This window comes from Oncorhynchus tshawytscha, linkage group LG07 (assembly GCF_018296145.1).
Source record: "Oncorhynchus tshawytscha isolate Ot180627B linkage group LG07, Otsh_v2.0, whole genome shotgun sequence".
Taxonomy (NCBI): Eukaryota; Metazoa; Chordata; class Actinopteri; order Salmoniformes; family Salmonidae; genus Oncorhynchus; species Oncorhynchus tshawytscha.
In genome coordinates this window covers 57,586,904-57,607,098 of record NC_056435.1, presented here as the reverse complement: position 1 = coordinate 57,607,098, position 20,195 = coordinate 57,586,904, and the positions used below count along the sequence as shown (strand labels likewise).

At 43.2% G+C, this 20,195-nt stretch overlaps 2 protein-coding genes across 3 annotated transcripts in view; one reads left to right on the top strand and one right to left on the bottom strand.

Moving 5' to 3' along the window:
- LOC112254920 (helicase ARIP4-like) overlaps window positions 1–741 on the bottom strand; it is a 32,293-nt gene extending 31,552 nt beyond the window's left edge. The window contains exon 1 of the mRNA XM_042324686.1: window positions 609–741. The gene's annotated coding sequence lies outside the window, so the exon portion shown is untranslated. The remainder of the gene's footprint in view (window positions 1–608) is intronic.
- A 458-nt stretch (window positions 742–1,199) lies between these two features.
- Window positions 1,200–19,192, top strand: bap1 (BRCA1 associated protein-1 (ubiquitin carboxy-terminal hydrolase)). Of its 2 annotated transcripts, XM_042324684.1 has the most exons (17): window positions 1,243–1,489; window positions 1,761–1,790; window positions 1,899–1,953; window positions 7,476–7,608; window positions 9,164–9,283; window positions 9,377–9,438; window positions 10,766–10,908; window positions 11,225–11,303; window positions 11,397–11,520; window positions 11,979–12,126; window positions 12,370–12,542; window positions 12,715–12,836; window positions 12,989–13,461; window positions 13,867–14,102; window positions 17,445–17,537; window positions 17,680–17,752; window positions 18,077–19,192. In XM_042324684.1, exons 1-17 carry the CDS (start codon window positions 1,453–1,455, stop codon window positions 18,208–18,210), a joined length of 2,235 nt encoding a protein of 744 aa, XP_042180618.1. In that variant the 5' UTR covers window positions 1,243–1,452; the 3' UTR covers window positions 18,211–19,192. The 2 variants fall into 2 exon arrangements, with proteins under 2 accessions (XP_042180619.1, XP_042180618.1); XM_042324685.1 differs by lacking the exons at window positions 17,445–17,537; window positions 17,680–17,752; window positions 18,077–19,192 and having other exon boundaries at window positions 1,200–1,489; window positions 12,989–13,487; window positions 13,867–14,055.
- The last annotated feature ends 1,003 nt before the right edge of the window (window positions 19,193–20,195 follow it).

The following is a 20,195-nucleotide window of genomic DNA, read 5'->3' as shown; positions in this document are numbered from 1 at the left end:
AATATTATATCCAACTCTAGCTTCTGTAAGTAGCTATGACGAACAGCCATAAATAGGTAGCCGATACCTGGCTTACTTGTTTTCTGTACCCACCCTCCTAACGTTTAATATGTTATTAGTTAGCGAACATCAACATTATAAAAAATGTAGAATCTACGAATATCAGCAAGCAAATCAGATACTGGGTTTTTTAACGCTAATCTGGGTTGGAACACTGCTAAGTAATAGCTAGTTAGCTAACGTTAGCACTAGCTACCGTGCCCATTCAAAAGATAGAATAATACTAAGGCTGGGTAAACTAGCTACCGCGATAGCTATAACCAGATTATCTACTATCTTTTGTTTTGCCACAATTAGTTAGCTAGCTAAATCTGAACGATTTCTATGAATGTGAACAAACAAGTCGTACTAAATACAGCCAGATAGCAGCTAGTTCGTGCGTGATTGAGCAGCTAGCTTGTTGTTAGCGAGCTAGCATCATGTTAGCATACAAATCGCTGTTTTCAGCCAACGTCTATTGTCCAGGGGATGGCTAATCTAGAAAGCCCCTTATGTTACTGAAAAACAAGTTAAATTCGAAACAAAAAGGTGCCAAACTATGTACTTACATTTTGCATTCCCTTAGGAAATAGTGACGATATGTTAATGAATAATCTTTTTTTTAATAAACAGTGTAGCTAGCTATTTTTTGATTCCCCCCTCACAGTTTCTTCAAGGGTAACAGTAACAATGTTCCCTGCACGCATGGAAAAACAACACGCCAGAACATAGTTCCGGAGGAACACTCGAATTCCCCAAAACGGTTTAAAAGCAGCCCAAAACTGCTTTCAGGCAGGGCCCAAAATTCCTATTTGATTTAAGTTTGTGTTGTACTCAGCAACACGAAATAATTGACTCAATGATAATAGCATAGTAATTAGAGCATTTATGTAATTTGCCTATAAATGCACACCACGAGAAAGTATATTATGGCGCCATCTGCTGGATAAATGTATTGAATGACGGTCGTCACTAGTTACCACAGCCACAAAGTCATAATTATGGCTAAACCAGTTTCCCACTGTACTGTTTTTGTCTAAACCCCGTCTATTTCTAAAATGTATCTGATTTTAAACCTAACCACACCGCTAACCGTATACCTGACCCTAACCTTATATTAAGACCAAAAAGCACATTTTGTTTTCATGAATTTGTATAATAGAGCAATTTTAGGTCGGCTATCTAGTGGAAACCCTCTTGAACGCGACTCTATCGAAGTCGCATCTAAATTACGTAGATTTCAGGCGTCCGAGCTGTCATTCTTTTGTGTTTATCTCTCAACTAGCTACGACGTTTTAGAAATGCATTTTTTCTTCGTTCCGTTAGCTAATTGGATAAACTATATGTAGTGATTCTATAAATATGGACTGGCGGACTAGATTTAATATCGATTGACTGTGTGTACATGCAAAAATGAACAAAGGGTGGCTGGAGCTCGAGAGTGACCCGGGTAAGAAGCTAACGCTAGCTAACATTAACCAATTCGTTGTCAAATCTAATCTGTAATCGAAATGTTTTATAATCTATGTTTTACTGTCACCAAACACATCAACACGTTTAATAATAGCAATTAACGTTATAGTCGTATGTCATTACCACAGCTAACGTTAATAGCTATATTGTTCCTTAGCCAGTTGCACAAGGAGGAATAATAATCTCTATGGTCGATGCCATAGTGTTAAACGCTTCATTAACGTGTGGGTTTTCTATGGTGTTTGCAGGGCTGTTCACGCTCTTGGTGGAGGATTTTGGTGAGTTGATTTGACAGGCTGGTTGTTAAAGTAACATGTACTAGATAAGTTTGAACAGCACATACTTTGAGCATCCCTTTGTGTGTTTTGCATGTGTGTTTAATGTAGGTGTGAAGGGGGTCCAGGTAGAGGAGATATACGACCTACAAAGCAAGTGTCCAAGGTATGGAGTCATGCTAATCAGGCTACTGTCACTATCTGAAATGGCACCCTATTCTCTAGCCAAAGATGTATTCTTAAGGAGCCTATCGTTATACCCCTATGTTATTTTCAGAGGTAGGCTGGCTCTGTCTGCCAAAACAGCCAAATACTCCATCTAAACGTGAATTGATACACAGTTGTGGTACGGTTATAGAAACATAAAGCCCTCTACTTTAATTTCACAAATGCAAAATACACACTTAGTGTTTTAACTGACATTATAGCCAAAAGTATTTTTCAGTGACAACACGTTTCTGGCGGCCTTCTTCCATTACACACAGGTGTTTCAGAGTTATCTAGATAGATAGCTAGCACAGGTGGTCCCTCTGTCTTCCGTAAACACGTGCTGTAACATTGCTGCGTGGGAACACTAACCCTATAAAGGTGTATCAATTTATAGTTTTATTTTTTTAAAGTTATTTATTGCTAATATGAAAGACACTATACAGTTGAAGTCGGAAGTTTACATACACTTAGGTTGGAGTAATTAAAACAAGTTTTTCAACCACTCCACAAAATTCTTGTTAACAAACTATCGTTTTTTTGCATGCCACGAGTAATTTTTCCAACAATTGTTTAGACACAGTGATTTTGATAAGTGAAATAATCTATCACAATTCCAGTGGGTCAGAAGTTTACATACACTAAGTTGACTGTGCCTTTAAACTAGAGGTCGACCGACTAAACGGAATGGCCGATTTTAATTAGGGCCGATTTTCAAGGTTTCATAACAATCGGTAATCAGCATTTTTGGACACCGATTATGGCCGATTACATTGCACTCCACGAGGAGACTGTGTGGCAGGCTGACTACCTGTTATGCGAGTGCAGCAAGGAGCCAAGTTAAGGTGCTAGCTAGCATTAAACTTATCTTATAAAAAAACAATCAATCTTAACATAATCACTAGTTAACTACACATGGTTAATGATATTACTAGTTTATCTAGCATGTCCTGCGTTGCATATAATCGATGCCGTGCCTGTTAATTTATCATTGAATCACAGCCTACTTCACCAAATGGGTGATTTAACAAGCGCATTTGCGAAAAAAAAGCACTGTCATTGCACCAATGTGTATCTAACCATAAACATCAATGCCTTTCTTAAAATCAATACACAAGTATATATTTTTAAACCTGCATATTTAGTTAATATTGCCTTGTAACACAAATTTCTTTTAACTATGGAAATTGTGTCACTTCTCTTGTATTCTGTGCAAGCAGAGTCAGGTTATATGCAGCAGTTTGGGCCACCTGGCTCGTTGTGAACTGTGTGAAGACCATTTCTATCTAACAAAACTGTAATTAATTTGCCAGAATTGTACATAATTATGATATACAGCAATATGTAGACTTAGGGATGCCACCCGTTAGATAAAATACGGAACGGTTCCGTATTTCACAGAAAAAAGTTAACGTTTTGTTTTCGAAATGATAGTTTCCGGATTTGACCATATTCATTTCTTTTTTTTATTTCACCTTTATTTAACCAGGTAGGCTAGTTGAGAACAAGTTCTCATTAATGACCTAAGGCTCGTATTTCTGTGTTATTATGATTAAGTCTGATTTCAAAGAGCAGTCTGACTGAGCGGTGGTAGGCAGCAGCAGGCTCGTAAGCATTCATTCAAACACCACACAAATGCAGGAGCATTTGCCAGCAGCTCTTCGCTCTGCTTCCAGCATTGTGCTGTTTATGACTTCAAGCCTATCATCACCCGAGATTAGGCTGGCAATACTAAAGTACCTATTAGAACATCCAATAGTCAAAGGTATATGAAATACAAATGGTATAGAGAGAAATAGTCCTATAATAACTACAACCTAAAACTTCTTACCTGGGAATATTGAAGACCCATGTTAAAAGGAACCACCAGCTTTCATATGTTTTGAGCAAGGAACTTAAATGTTAGCTTTTTTACATGGCACATATTGCACTTTTACTTTCTTCTCCAACATTTAGTTTTTGCATTATTTAAAACAAATTGAACATGTTTCATTATTTGAGAATAAATTGATTTTATTGATGTATTATATTAAGCTAAAATAAGTGTTCATTCATTATTGTTGTAATTGTCATTATTACAAATATGTGAAAAATTAAACTTGGCCGATGAATCGGTATCGGCCTTTTTTGGTCCTTCAATAATCGTTATCGGCATTGAAAAGTCATGATCGGTCGACCTCTACTTTAAACAGCTTGGAAATTTCCAGAAAATTATGTCATGGCTTTAGATGCTTCTGATTTGAGTCAGTTGGAGGTGTACCTGTGGATGTATTTCAAGGCCTACCTTCAAACTCAGTGCCTCTTTGCTTGACATCATGGGAAAATCAAAAGAAATCAGCCAAGACCTCAGAAAAAAAATTGTAGACCTTCACAAGTCTAGTTCATCATTGGGAGCAATTTCCAAATGGCTGAAGGTACCACGTTCATCTATACAAACAATAGTTTGCAAGTATAAACACCATGGGACCACGCTGCTGTCATACCACTCAGGAAGGAGACGCGTTCTGTCTCCTAGAGATGAACGTACTTTGGTGCAAAAAGTGCAAATCAATCCCAGAACAACAGCAAATGACCTTGTGAAGATGCTGGAGGAAACCGGTACAAAAGTATCTATATCCACAGAAAAACGAGTCCTAAATCGACATAACCTGAAAGGCCGCTCAGCAAGGAAGAAGCCACTGCTCCAAAACCGCCATAAAAAATCCAGACTACGGTTTGCAACTGCACATAGGGACAAAGATTGTACTTTTTGGAGAAATGTCCTCTGGTCTGATGAAACAAAAATAGAACTGTTTGGACATAATGACCATCGTTATGTTTGGAGGAAAAAGGGGGCTTGCAAGCCAAAGAACACCATCCCAACCGTGAGGCACGGAGGTGGCAGCATTATGTTGTGGGGGTGCTTTGCTGCAGGAGGGACTGGTGCACTTCACAAAATAGATGGCTTCATGAGGTAGGAAAATTATGTGGATCTATTTAAGCAACATCTCAAGACATCAGTCAAGAAGTTAAAGCTTGGTCGCAAATGGGTCTTCCAAATGGATAATGACCCCAAGTATACTTCCAAAGTGGTGCCAAAATGGCTTAAGGACAACAAAGTCAAGGTATTGGAGTGGCCATCACAAAGCCCTGACCTCAATCCTATAGACAATTTGTGGGCAGAACTGAAAAAGTGTGTGTGAGCAAGGAGGCCTACAAACCTGACTCCGTTACACCAGCTCTGTCAGGAGGAATGGGCCAAAATTTACCCAACTTATTGTGGGAAGCTTGTGGAAAGCTACCTGAAACATTTGACCCAAGTTAAAACAATTTAAAGCCAATGCTACCAAATACTAATTGAGTGTATGTAAACTTCTGACCCATTGGGAATGTGATGAAAGAAATAAAAGCTGAAATACTATTATTCTGACATTTCACATTCTTAAAATAAAGTGGTGATCCTAAGACGGGGCATTTTTACTAGGATTAAATGTCAGGAATTGTGAAACAGTTTAAATGTAATTGGCTAAGGTGTATGTAAACTTCCGACTTCAACTGTATATACTAAAATATATGTGGACACCCCTGCAAGTGAGTGGATTCGGTTATTTCAGGTGTATAAAATCATGCACACAGCCATGCAATTGCCATAGACAAACATTGGCAGTATAAATGTCCTAACTGAAGAACTCCGTGACTTTCAATGTGGCAACCTCGTAGGATGCCACCTTTCCAACAAGTCAGGTCATCAAATTTCTGCCTTGCTAGAGCTGCCCCGGTCAAACTGTAAGTGCCCTTATTGTGAAGTGGAAACGTCTAGGAGCCGCGAAGTCGTAGGCCACACAAGATCACAAAATGGGACCGCTGAGTTCTGTAGCGCGTAATAAACATCTGCCCTCTGTTGCAACACTCACTACCAATTTCCAAACTGCCTCTGGAAGCAACATCAGCACAATAACTGTTTGTCGGTAGCTTCATGAATTGGGGTTTCCATGGCCAAGCAGCCACACACAAGCCTAACATCACCATGGGCAATGCCAAGCCTCGGCTGGAGTGGTTTTAAGCTCGCCACCATTGGACTCTGAAGCAGTGGAAATGCGTTCTCTGGAGTGATGGATCATGCCTCACCATTTGGCAGTCCATCGAACAAATTTGGTTTTGGCGGATGCCAGGAAAACGCTACCTGCCCCATTGCATAGTGCCAGCTGTAAAATCTGGTGGAGGAGGAGGAATGGTCTGAGGCTGTTTTTCATGGTTTGGGCAAGGCCCCTTAGTTCCAGTGAAGGGAAACCTTAATGCTACAGCATGCAATGGCATTCTAGATGATTCTATGCGTCCAACTTTGTGGCAACAGTTTGGGGAAGGCCCTTTCCCTTTTTCAGAATGACAATTCCCCCCTACATATAGTGTGGCCCATACAGAAATGGTTTGTCGATCGGTGTGGAAGAACTTGATTGGCCTGCACAGAGCCCTGACCTCAACTCCACCGAACACCTTTGGGATGAATTGTTCAGAATGCATCTTAACAAAACTCACTTGTACAAACACATCTTCTGTACAATGACATATGCTGTGTTTAGATGTGGGTCGCAAAGACGTCATACAAGTCAGCATAGCGGGGCAAGAAAGACGGTGACTGCATAAGCAAGCCGGCACAGATAGAGCAGTGAGACAGATATTTCACCGGATGTATAGATGTGAAGCATCCTCTTGGCGTTTCCACTCACTACCAAATATGGTAGTGAGAGGAAGCGAAGTGTCCCGCAGTTGGAGAACCTGGAACGAGATGGCTTTTGGCCGACATCCTGCAAATTTTCTCATCAATGGAACATTTGCTCTCCATACAGTTCTCTTCCCAAAACTAGAATCTGTTATGAACAGAGAGGACGACATTTTGTAGACTTTGCTTTGCATTTTGTAGACCCTTTGCTAAAGTGCCCTATTTTTATTTATTTATTGTTTCGGAGTGCAAAGGTGAATTGAGTTATTGCGCACATGCACTTCAAAGTAGGCGTTCCCTAACGCAAGCTCGTACTTGGCTCTGACCAGCTCTTTGCTTTTTCTGCCTAGTATGACTAATTTGTTCCCATTTGAAACAATGGGCTGTGGTCTATCTTGGTTTAGTTATAAAAATCAGTATGTTGCTATGGTGATTTCAGTAAACAAACATCCGGTAGAAAACAAGGCTATGGCAGATATTTGAACTCCAGCATTCACTGCCAGCCTCGACAGCATTTACCGTCATGCTGTCATTGAAAACAGACATCTGGTTTGCTGTCTACCGTGTACCATGTAAATGTAGCATTATTGGTATGTGTAATGGAACTTACTCAAGATCAAGGGCTATCTATTCCCTACATAGTGCACTACTTTTGACCAGAGCCCTATTTCACACTGACAACCTCTTTGAAAGCCTTACTAATGTAAATGAACCCCACTGTGTATGAGAGACTCAAATCTGTGGACTGCTGTCTGTTGACTAACTCCTATCACCCCCCCCAGCCCTGTTTATGGCTTCATCTTCCTGTTCAAGTGGATCGAGGAGCGAAGGTCTAGGAGGAAAGTCTCCACTTTGGTGGATGAGACCTCTGTCATTGATGATGACATTGTTAATGACATGTTCTTTGCCCACCAGGTGAGTCTGTTTAATCCTTGACTACACTGTACGGTTCAGGGCAGTCAGTTTGCCTTAATACATATTTGAATGCATGGAGGCTACAGTGCTTTCGGAAAGTTATCAGACCCCCTGACTTTTTCCACATTTTGGTAGGTTACAGCCTTATTCTAAAATGTATAAAACAAAATGTTTTCCTCATCAATCTACACACTAACCCATAATGACAAAGCAAAAACAGGATTTTAGAAATTTTTGCTAATTTATAAAAAATAAAAAAACATTTACATAAGTATTCATACCCTTTACTCAGTGCTTTGTTGAAGCACCTTTGGCAGCGATTACAGCCTACAGTCTTCTTGGGTATGACGCTACAAGCTTGGCGCACCTGTATTTGGGGAGTTTCTCCCATTCTTCTCTGCAGATCCTCTCAAGGTCAGGTTGGATGGGGAGTGTTGCTACACAGCTATTTTCAGGTCTCTCCAGAGATGTTCGATCAGGTTCAAGTCCGGGCTCTGGCTGGGCCACTCAAGGACATTCAGAGACTTGTCCCAAAGCCAGGTTTTCTTCAAGGATCTCTCTGTACTTTTCTCCGTTCATCTGCCTCAATCCTGACTAGTCTCCCTGTCCCTGCTGCTGGGAAATATCCCCACAGCATGATACTGCCACCACCATACTTCACCATAGGGATGGTGCCAGGTTTCCTCCAGAAGTGACGTTCAATCTTGGTTTCATCAGACCAGAGAGTCTTGTTTCTCATGGTCTGAGAGTCTTTACGTGCCTGTTGGCAAACTCCAAGCGAGTTAGGTGCCTTTTACTGAGGAGTGGCTTCCATCTGGCCACTCTACCATAAAGGCCTATTGGTGGAGTTCTGCATAGATGGTTGTCCTTCTGGAAGGTTCTCCCATCTCCACAGAGGAACTCTGGAGCTCTTTCAGTGACCATCACATTCTTGGTCACCTCCCTGACTAAGGCCCTTCTCCCCAAATTGCTCAGTTTGGCCAGACCGCTAGCTCTAGGAAGAATGATGGAGGACATTGTGTTCTTGGGGACCTTCAGGGCTGCAGAAATGTTTTGGTACCCTTCCCCAGATCTGTGCCTTGACACAGTCCTGTCTCTGCGCTTTACAGACAATTCCTTTGACCTCCATGGCTTGGTTTTTCCTTTTATATTCACTGTGATCTGTAGGACGTTTTATATAGACTGGTGTGTTCCTTTTCAAATCATGTCCAATCAATTGAATTTACCACATGTGTACTCTAATCAAGTTGTATATCTAAAGGATGATCAGTGGAAACAATATGCACCTGAGCTCAATTTTGAGTCTCATAGCAAAGGCTCTGAAATGTTTTTTAAAATTTTGCATAAATTAGTAAAAATGTTTTTGCTTTGGATTTATGGGGTATTGTGTGTAGATTGCTGAGGATAATATTTTTTTAATATGAATACTTTCCGAAGACACTGTATATTGTTGTCAGAAAGTGGTGCATTCCGTCATTTCCTACGGTGTCCTAGGAAGGCATTGTTTTTCTTTTTATGCCATTGAGTTCCTTTCAGTTATTATTTTTGTGTCCAGCTGATCCCAAACTCCTGTGCCACCCATGCACTTCTGAGTGTGCTCCTGAACTGTAGTGGGGTTGAGTTGGGCACTACCCTCAGTCGCATGAAGACTTTCACTAAAGGCTTCGGCCCAGAGGTGAGGTGTACACATGCCACACACCTCTCTCCAATTTTTACTGTGGTGTCGTGATTAATCAATTTTACATGATGGTATTTTATGTTCTTTCAGAGTAAAGGCTACGCCATTGGAAATGCCCCAGAGCTGGCTAAAGCACACAACAGCCATGCCAGGTAGGAGGCACTGTTGCACCTGTCCCTCCCTATTGTGTATGCCCCTTCATTCTGGGTCTAGCACTAGGTTTTATTCACTAGGCACCTAAGAAAAGACTGAAACAGGAAATGACCTACCTGAACTTGTCCAATAAGAAACGATTGTTTTCATTTTTCATTGCAAAATGTTTTGCTATGCTGTGCACTAACGAATACAACCCTGCTGTATACAAATGTGGCACTGCCACCATGATTGACTGGTATTGCATTTATTTTCTATTTAACTAGGTCAGTCAGTTAAGAACAAATGTGTATATACAATGACGGCCTACCAAAAGGCAGAAGGCCTCCTACGGGGCCTAGGATTAAAAGAATAATAATAAAAAAATCTAGGACAAAACACACCACTATATAGACCTAAGACAACAACATAGCATGGCAGCAACACATGACAACATGTTAGTAACACAACATGGCAGCAGCACAAGGTACAAACATTATTGGGCACAGACAACAGCACAAAGGGCAAGAAGGTAGAGACAACAATACATCACGCAAAGCAGCCACAACTGTCAGTAAAAGTGTCCATGATTGAGTCTTTGAATGAATAGATTGAGATAAAACTGTCCAGTTTGAGAGTTTGTTGCAGCTCGTTCCAGTCGCTAGCTGCAGCAAACTGAAAAGATGAGCGACCCAGGGATGTGTGTGCTTTGGGGACCTTGAACAGAATGTGACTGGCAGAACGGGTGTTGTATGTGGAGGATGAGGGCTGCAGTAGATATCTCAGATGGGGGGAGTGAGTCCTAAGAGGGTTTTATAAATAAGCATCAACCGGTGGGTCTTGCGACAGGTATATAGAGATGTCCAGTTTACAGAGGAGTATAGAGTGCAGTGATGTGTCCTATAGGGACCATTGGTGGCAAATCTGATGGCTGAATGGTAAAGAACATCTAGCCGCTCGAGAGCACCCTTACCTGCTGATCTATAAATTATGTCTCCGTAATCTAGCATGGGTAGGATGGTCATCTGAATCAGGGTTAGTTTGGCAGATGATCGAGGGAACCAGGTCTAGATTTAACTTTACCCTGCAGCTTTGATATGTGCTGAGAGAAGGACAGTGTACCGTCTAGCCATACTCCCAAGTACTTGTATGAGGTGACTACCTCAAGCTCAAAACCCTCAAAGGTAGTAATCACACCTATGGGGAGAGGAGCAATCTTCTTACCAAACCACATGACCTTTGTTTTGGAGGTGTACAGAACAAGGTTGCGGGCAGTGAATGGAAAGGGCTACCAGTGATGTTCAGCTCTGTCCAATTCTCACACCTCTTCCTTCTCTTTCCATGGAGACCGGAGCCCAGGCACCTGCCGGAGAAGCAGAACGGGATTAGCGCCGTGCGGACCATGGAAGCATTCCACTTTGTCAGCTATGTGCCCATCAAAGACCGCTTGTTTGAACTAGACGGCCTCAAGGCGTACCCCATTGACCACGGTAAGAACTGCAAACTGTGATGGACTTAGAGAAGCAGCATTGTACCACTAACTCACGTTGAGACAGCCTGGCGCCTTCAAAGCACCTTGACTTCTCTAATCTACAGCGTGGCTTTATAATATAACAATATAACGCCTGAGGACTACTGTTAGACTACAATGGCTGTTTCCCAAAAGCTACCCTATTCCAGGTATAATGCACTACTCTTGGCCAGTTCTGCTAGGGCTTGGGTCAAAATTTGTGCACTATATAGGGAATAGGGTGCCATTTGGGACACACACTAGGTGTACACTTTAATTTTCTCTCGTTCTCTCAGGGCCATGGGGAGAGGAGGAGGAGTGGACGGATAAGGCACGGCGGGTCATTATGGAGAGGATTGGCTTGGCCACGGCTGGGTGAGTCAGTGGCCAATCTCCTGCCTCAGTAACACTGAATGAGATGTTCAGACTCTAGCTCTCTCTCACACACACTTTTCTCGCCCCTCCCAGAGAGCCCTACCATGATATCCGCTTCAACCTGATGGCAGTGGTTCCGGACCGCAGGGTGAAGTATGAGTCAAAACTGGAGATCCTGAAGAGGAACAGACAGATGGTACTGGAGGGTCTACAGCAGGTCAGGAGACACAGGGGTGTGTGCGTGTGTGAGCGCACGGTGGCAGGGAGCCTAGCGGTTAAGAGTGTTGGTCCAGTAACCGAAAGGTTGCTGGTTTATATCCCTGAGCCGACTAGGTAAAACAAATCTGTCAATGTGCCCTTGAATAAGGCACTTAACCTTCATTGCTCTGGATAAGAGTGCCTGTAAAATGATTTAAAGTGTGTGTGAAATCATAACTATCAAATGGTTCTGGAGTGGCTACAGTAGATCTGGACACAGACAACGGAGCCCACTGATACCGCCCAGTGAGACTGTGCGTGTCGGTATATCTCTTTATATGTGTCTGTGGGTGCATTAGCTTGCCTGGTGCCCTTGGTTAGCTAAAATGAATGCACCCATAGACACATACACACAGATATACAGACATGCACATTGTCTGTCTGATTGACTTGATATGAGTGTGACCTGTTCCCCAGCTGATCCGGGTCACCCAGCCAGAGCTTGTACAGGACAGGAAGAAGTCAGACTCCTCCCCCTCAGACGACACACCCCCTACTATCAAAAAAGAAGAGGCGGACCCTCAACCTGTTACATCACAGGGGGCTGAGCAGACTCCTCCCACAAGTATTAAATTCAGCTCTGAACCTCCCCAATGTTGATTATCTTTATAGACATGAGAATGTGAGTCTTATGAGTCACCCTATTGCCTTTATTGTCCACTACCTTTGCCCAGGGCCCTGTCAAAAGTAATGCACTATATATGGAATAGGGTGTCATTTGGAATGCTGCCTGTTGCAGGGTATGATGTTTCTTCAACTGGTACATTGACATTCATGAACTCTGACCATGTGTTCCCCTGTTGTGCAGACACAGCAGCCCAGTCCCAATTGGTCCCGAGCTCCTCAGGCAAGGGGAAAGCCATGGGGAAGCCAGCTGCCCCATTAGGGGGAGCGGGGACCTCCCAGCCTGTCACCAGCCCCATCGTCCCTCGCCTACCAGCCTTCTTGGACAACCACAACTACGCCAAGTCCCCCATGCAGGTCGGGGGGACGAGTTTTGATGTGACACAACTCAACATTTCCATACAAATCTCTAATGCATGATGTTTTTTACAACAGTCTTGACTTACATACTCCTATCTCAAGTTAGGATTTGACTCGAAGCCAATACTGTATGTTTGCCTTGGCAAGGTCACTGATTGTTCTCTGACAGGAGGATGAGGACCTTGCGACAGGGGTGGGTCGTCCCAGGGTGCCCGGTGCGCCCCAGCCCCCCTACTCTGATGACGATGACTATGAGGATGAAGAGGAGGAAGAGCTTGGCACACCAACCAGGTCAGCTCCTTCACATCACATGGGCCCGTATTCACAAAGCATCTCAGTGTAGGAGTGCTGATCTAGGATTAAAATGTTCTCTTCCAAGCAATTGGAGTGCTTGAAATGTATTGGTTATGTTTGTGCATTTGTCCGTGTATTTGTGTGCGTAGGTTCAGGCGTAAAGGGGTGCTGCGTTCCCGTACAGGCCGTGTCGGGGGAGGCAGCGGCGTAGAGACCAAGCTGGCACTCGGCGTCCTGGCCGAGAAACTTAAGAAGGAAGTCCAGAGGAAGGACTCTCTGGCCACGCCCCTCTCCGTCCGTACCGAGGGCCGCACTGGGGGCATCGTGATCACAGCCGCCTCCCAGCCCTCGCCCACACCCAGCAACGAGAGCACCGACACCGCCTCGGAGATCGGCAGCGCCTTCAACTCACCACTGCGCTCCCCGGCCCGCTCCCAGGCGGCCACGCGGCCCTCCAGCCCTGTGGCATCCCACCTGTCCCGGGTATTGTTTGGGGAGGATGAGGGTCTGCTGAGGCTGGATGCCAGACAGAACCGGGCAGTCAGAGAGCTGGGGCCCTCCGTCAGCACCGCCCTGCTGCACCTACAGGAGGACGGGGTTATATACACTGTACCACCACCCGGTGAGGAAGGACGGGTGTGTGCGTGGGTGGGTGAGAGCGATTGAAATTGAGGTATTGGACCTGTGGGGAAGCGAACATGGGCACTTGATTAAGATCATCGTAAATTACATTTCAAAGAGCATCTGTTTACCTTCAGACCTAATTACATTATCCATATTAATACCTGGATTATACTAATCTAATACCAGAGTCACACCGCTCTTGAGATGCATATGGAAGACGATATCACTGAGTTGGAACCAGACCTGGGTTCAAGCACTATTTGAATTATTTTAAGACTATCTGTGCTTAATTGCATTCCAGGCAGGCTAAAGCAAACACTCAAAGTATTTGAAAGATTTTAAGAGTATTTGAACCCAGGTCTGGTTTATAGCTGCTAAATAGGTCTGTTTCTTGCCTGTACAGCTGATACAGCTCTTGAAGAGAAGAAGGCAGGCGCTCCAGAGAAGGTAAAAGAGCAAGGTAGCAATCCAGCAGTAGAGGGGGACAGAGTGAAGGAGGAGGGGAAGGAGGGACCATCGGTGGAGGTGAAAGAGGAAGAGATCAGAGATGCAAAAGAGGTCAAACCCAGCATGGAAAAGGTCATCTCCACAGAAACTGTTGGAAGCAACAAGCCATCTGGGGAAAAATACTCTCCTAAAGTAAGTCCTTTCCCTCTTTCTTAGAAACATATCTGGTGATAAACTCATTAAAAAAAGAAACGTCCTCTTACTGTTAACTGTGTTTCTTTCCAGCAAACTTAACATGTGTAAATATTTGTATGAACAAAACAAGATTCAACAACTGAGACATGACATAAACTGAACAAGTTCCACAGACATGTGACTAACAGAAATGGAATAATGTGTCCCTGAACAAAGGGAGGGTCAAAATCAAAAGTAAGTGTCTGATGTGGCCACCAGCTGCATTAAGTACTGCTGTGCATCTCCTCATGGACTGCACCAGATTTGCCAGTTCTTGCTGTGAGATGTTACCCCACTCTTCCACCAAGGCAACTGCAAGTTCCCAGACATTTCTGGGGGGAATGTCCCTAGGCCTCATCCAACAGGTCCCAGACATGCTCAATGGGATTGAGATCCGGGCTCGCTGGCCATGGCAGAACACTGACATTCCTGTCTTGCAGGAAATCACGCACAGAACGAGCAGTATGGCTGGTGGCATTGTCATGTCAGGATGAGCTTGCAGGAAGGGTACCACATGAGGGAGGAGGGTGTCTTCCCTGTAACGCACAACGTTGAGATTGCCTACAATGACAACAAGCTCAGTCCGATGATGCTGTGACACACCGCCCCAGACCATGACGGACCCTCCACCTCCAAATCGATCCCGCTCCAGAGTACAGGCCTTGCTTTAATGTGCATTCCTTCAATGATAAATGCGAATCCGACCATCACCCCTGGTGAGACAGTGAAGAGCACTTTTTGCCAGTCCTGTCTGGTCCAGCGACGGTGGGTTTGTGCCCATAGGCGACGTTGTTGCCAGTGATGTCTTGTAAGGACCTGCCTTACAACAGGCCTACGAGCCCTCAGTCCAGTCTCTCTCAGCCTATTGCGGACAGTCTGAGCACTGATGGAGGGATTGTGCGTTCCTGGTGTAACTCGGGCAGCTGTTGCCATCCTGTACCTGTCCCGCTGGTGTGATGCTCAGATGTACCGATCCTGTGCAGGTGTTGTTACACGTGGTCTGCCACTGGGAGGACGATCAGCTGTCCATCCTGTCTCCCTGTAGCGCTGTATTAGGCAGCTCACCGTACGGACAGTGCAATGTATTGCCCTGGGCTCATCTGCAGTCCTCATGCCTCCTTGCAGCATGCCTAAGGCACGTTCACGCAGATGGGCAGGGACCCTGGGCATCTTTCTTTTGGTGTTTTTCAGAGTCAGTAGAAAGACCTCTTTAGTGTCCTAAGTTTTCATAACTGTGACCTTAATTGCCTACCGTCTGTAAATTGGTAGTGTCTTATCGACTCTTCAAACAGATGCATGTTCATTGATTATGGTTCATTGAACAAGCATGGGAAACCGTGTTTAAACCCTTTACAATGAAGATCTGTAGTTATTTTAATTATCTTTGAAAGACCAGGTCCTGAAAAAGGGACTGAGTTTATATAATTAGTACTAGTCAAGTTTGGACACTGTTTTTTACTGTTTTCTACATTGTAGAATAATAGTGAAGACATCAAAATTATGAAATAAAACAGAATCATGTAGTAAGCAGAAAAAGTGTTAAACAAATCAAAATATTTGAGATTCTTCAAAGTACCAACCCTTTGCCTTGATGAAAGCTTTGCACACACTTGGCATTCTCTCAACCAGCTTCACCTGGAATGCATTCAAATGCATTAAATCATCTCAACCCAATTTGAGATGGCTTGGGAACCAAAAGCAGCCAACAAGTGCTCAGCATATGTGGGAACTCAAGACTGTTGGAAAGGCATTCCAGGTGAAGCTGGTTGAGAGAATGCGGAAGTGTAGAAATCTTTAATCAATGCAAAGCGTGGCTACTTTGAAGAATCTCAAAATATAAAATATATGGTTACTACATGATTCCATATGTGCTATTTCATAGTTTTGATGTCTAAAGTATTCTTCTATAATTTTAGAAAAGAGTTAAAATAAATGAAACCCCTGGAATGAGTAAGGATAGAGCCTACAGCAGCACCTGGATCTTCTGCACAGATTATGTCAGAACTGGACTGACTGGAAATCTCAGTAGGACAAAAATGTTGGTGTTCCAAAAAAGGTCCAGTTCCCAGGACCACAAATACCATCTAGACACCATTGCCCCAGCGCGCACAAAAAAACTATACATACCTCGGCTTTAACATCAGCGCCACAGCTCGTTCACAAAGCTGTGAACGAGCTGAGCGACAAGGCAACAGCTCGTTGTGACGCTGATATTTAGGCCGAGGTATGCATCATTTTTTTTGTGCTCTAGGGCAACGGTGTCTAGATGGAAGCATATCAGTGATATCGTCTTTCTATGCCATCAAAGGGAACATAAAATTTGACATACCAAATAGGATCTGGCTAAAAATACAGTTATAGATCCGCTCACCAACCAAGAAAGGGACCAACCAAATTGAGAGACTCCATGAAGAATTCTGCAAAAATATCCCCAGCGTACAATGTAAACCTTCCATAACAAAGCCATTACCTACAGTGAGATGACCCTGGAGAAGAGTCCCCTAAGCAAGCTAGTCCTGGGGCTATGTTCACAAACAGACCCCACAGAGCCTCAGGACAGCAACACAGTTAGATCCAACCAAATCATAAGAACCAAAAGATAATTACTTGACATATTGGAAAGAATGAACAAAAACAGAGCAAACTGCAATGCTATTTGGCCCTAAACAGAGTACAGTGGAAGAATATCTGACTACTGTGACTGACCCAAACTTAAGGAATGCTTTGACTACGTACAGACTCAGTGAGCATAGCCTTGCTATTGAAAAAGGCTGCAATAGGCAGACCTGGCTCTCAAGAGAAGAAATGCTATGTGCACACTGCCCACAAAATGAGGTGGGAACTGAGCTGCACTTCCTAACCTCCTGCCAAATGTAAGACCATATTAGAGACACATATTTCCCTCAGATTACACAGACCCACGAAGAATTCGAAAACAAACCCAATTTTGATAAACTCCCATATCTACTGGGTGAAATACCACAACATTTGTGACCTGTTGCCACAAAAGGGCAACAAGTGAAGAACAAACACCATTGTAAATACACCCATGTTTATTTATTTTCCCTTTTGTACTTGAACTATTTGCTAATAATATGACATTTGAAATGTCTTTTATTCTTTTGAAACTTCTGTGAGTGTAATGTTTACTGTTCATTTTTATTGTTTTATTTCACTTTTATCTACTTCACTTGCTTTGGCAATGTTAACATATAATTGGCATGCCAATAAAGCCCTTGAATTTAACTGAATAAAGAGCGAGTGTGTCACAATTTGTTGTTTCTCACTTGTTTCCTGCAGGAGCTGCTTGCTCTGCTCAAGTGTGTGGAGGCTGACATCGCCAACTATGAAGTGTTTCTAAAGGAGGAGGTGGAGAAGAGGAAAAAATACAAGGTTATTGTAGTTGCTCTAAAGCAGAGCCATTAAAATGTTTAATCACAGACCTATCTATGTGGGCGTGTTTGTGTTCTGCATTTTGTGTGTGGGTTTTGTATGTTGGTGTGCCAATCTCAATGTTCACCCATGTTTTGACCAGATTGATGACCAGAGGAGGACCCATAATTATGACGAGTTCATCTGCACCTTCATATCCATGCTGGCACAAGAAGGTAAGGCCACCTCTTTCCTTTGGTATAGCAACCTGGGTGGATTTTCATGCACATTCTGTCTTTTCCTCTACCTCCCTCTCTCCTTTCACTCATATTAACTAATGGCACATCTCTATATTTCACCCCTACTGCCTGCTGTGCAGTCTGAGACCCATGCTGGTTGAGAGTAGTTAATAAATTATGTTTTTTCTTCTCTGACAAGGGTTTTCATGCAGGAAATGTTTTATATATATATCTCAGGCAATTTTACAGGAACCTCTTTTAAATCAAATCAATGGAGTTCAGTCATTGTCATTTCTCCTCTGATCAGCTTTCTGTCTGCAGGCATGTTGGCCAGTCTGGTTGAGCAGAATATCTCTGTGCGTCGTCGCCAGGGAGTGAGCATCGGACGTTTACACAAACAGAGGAAACCAGACCGCAGGAAACGCTCGCGACCCTACAAGGCCAAGCGCCAGTGACCCCAGGAAGTGCTCGTTTGGGTTCCCTCTGCACCAATCATGGCAGAGAAAAGGCAAAAACCCTTGTTGCACTCATGACACTGTCCTGGGACTTCAGGGAGAAAATTACTCATTCATGTTGTTGTATTTTAGTGTCAGTGTTTTATTTTAATTTTTTTCATCCAATGGACCATCTGTTGATTAGCTGAACCAAATGATGTAACGTAATGCTTTCCTATAACATAAATGCATGTTAGAGTCCCAAATGGCACCTTATTCCTATATAATGCACTACCCTATGGGCCATGGTCAAAATAGTGCACCATATAGGGAATAGGGTGACATTTGGGATGAACACCTAGTCTCCATGTTAAAAGGACCTTTGTCTGTGCCATCACACTGTGTACTGGGTCATGTTCATTAGGGCAGAAAATGTTTTGCAATAGGAAAATAAGCATTTGCAATTCCGGATGGCCATTCCATTGGGGGCCTAATGAACACACCCCAGGGGTGACTCAACTGACTGTGAGGGACACAGGAAGCTGCTTGGAAGTCTGGGAGTTAGTCTGATCATGTCACATGATATAATCCTCATTCCTGGCAAGCAGGGCTGGTTCACCACTATTTGCTTGCTTGTATCATGCTTTGGCAGTACTGTATGTGGTTGTATCCCAGATGGCACCCTATTTCCTATAAAGTGCACTACTTTTAGGGCCCAAGGGCTCTGGTAAAAGTAGTGCACTAGGGAATGGGGTGCCATTTGGGACTTAGTCTAAATCTCTTTGGAGGACCTGTAACTGTATAGATGAGATCTACTCATTTAATGTTTTATCTGTAAATCTCTCAATTAAGATTCTGATCATTGGAGAGCATTGCCAGTGTGTTTTTGTACATACAGTATGTATCTGTCTGCTCCGCATCAGTGGTAATGGAAGTGTTTTAAAACATTTAAAAAAATGTTATCCTAGTCACATGAATAACTACAATAAACTCAACAAAAGCACTATGGACCTCACTCATCATGTCATAGGTGGATGTCTGGGTCATATTTGGTGAGCTGAAAAATCACTAGGGCCTGGCTTTGACAGTGCATTTGTTTCATAACTTGAATCGCTTTATACATGGTGAGACTCCACTGGAGCTGGATAGGACACGTTTCTATGAAAGAACACAGACTCTATTCCAAGAATAGCTGTGCATTGGACACCAGAGGCGAGCCTCAAGACAACGTGGCGGAGAACAGTCGAGACAGTTACAACATTAGCAGGGCCACAATGGAGAAGAGCCTTTGTTGCTGCGCTATGCTATGCGCCAGTCAGTGCTACAGGGTTATGGCTAGAGGGTGATGGCTAGAAGCTTTTGTCAAATTAACATCAAAAGTTGAAATGTAACGCTTTTCTTAATCTAATTATCCTAACCTGCTAAATTATAACCCGCTACGAAAAGTCTGACAAAAGCTTTACCCCATTCAGTAAAAACTGCGCGATGGGGCGAGTGAGTAATGCTTGTTGAGAGAATTGCCAAGCAGGCGTTTTGTGCAGTTGCTGCCGATGTCCACTAGGTGTAGCTGTGATTACAGGATGAGTGCTGCTGAACTTATTTTTGTTTTTGTCACGGACAGTTATATAGTGAAGACTTCTCCACCGTCAGCAAGGCTTCGCACCACATGGATTCCTTCCAATGCAGTGCCAGGTTGGATACTTTTAGGCACATTGTCCAATAGTATCATACACTACCATTCAAAAGTTTGGGGTCACTTAGAAATGTCATTTTTTTAAATAAACATTTTGTTGTCCATTAAAATAACAAAATTGATCCGAAATACAGTGTAGACATTGTTGTAAATAACTTTTGAAGCTGTAAATAGCTTTTTATTTTTATTTAATTTAATTTAAACGGAATATCTACAAAGGCCCATTATCAGCAACCATCAGTTCCTCTGTCCAGTGTCTGTTCTTTTGCCCATCTTCATATTTTATTTTTATTGGCCAGTCTGAGATACAGCT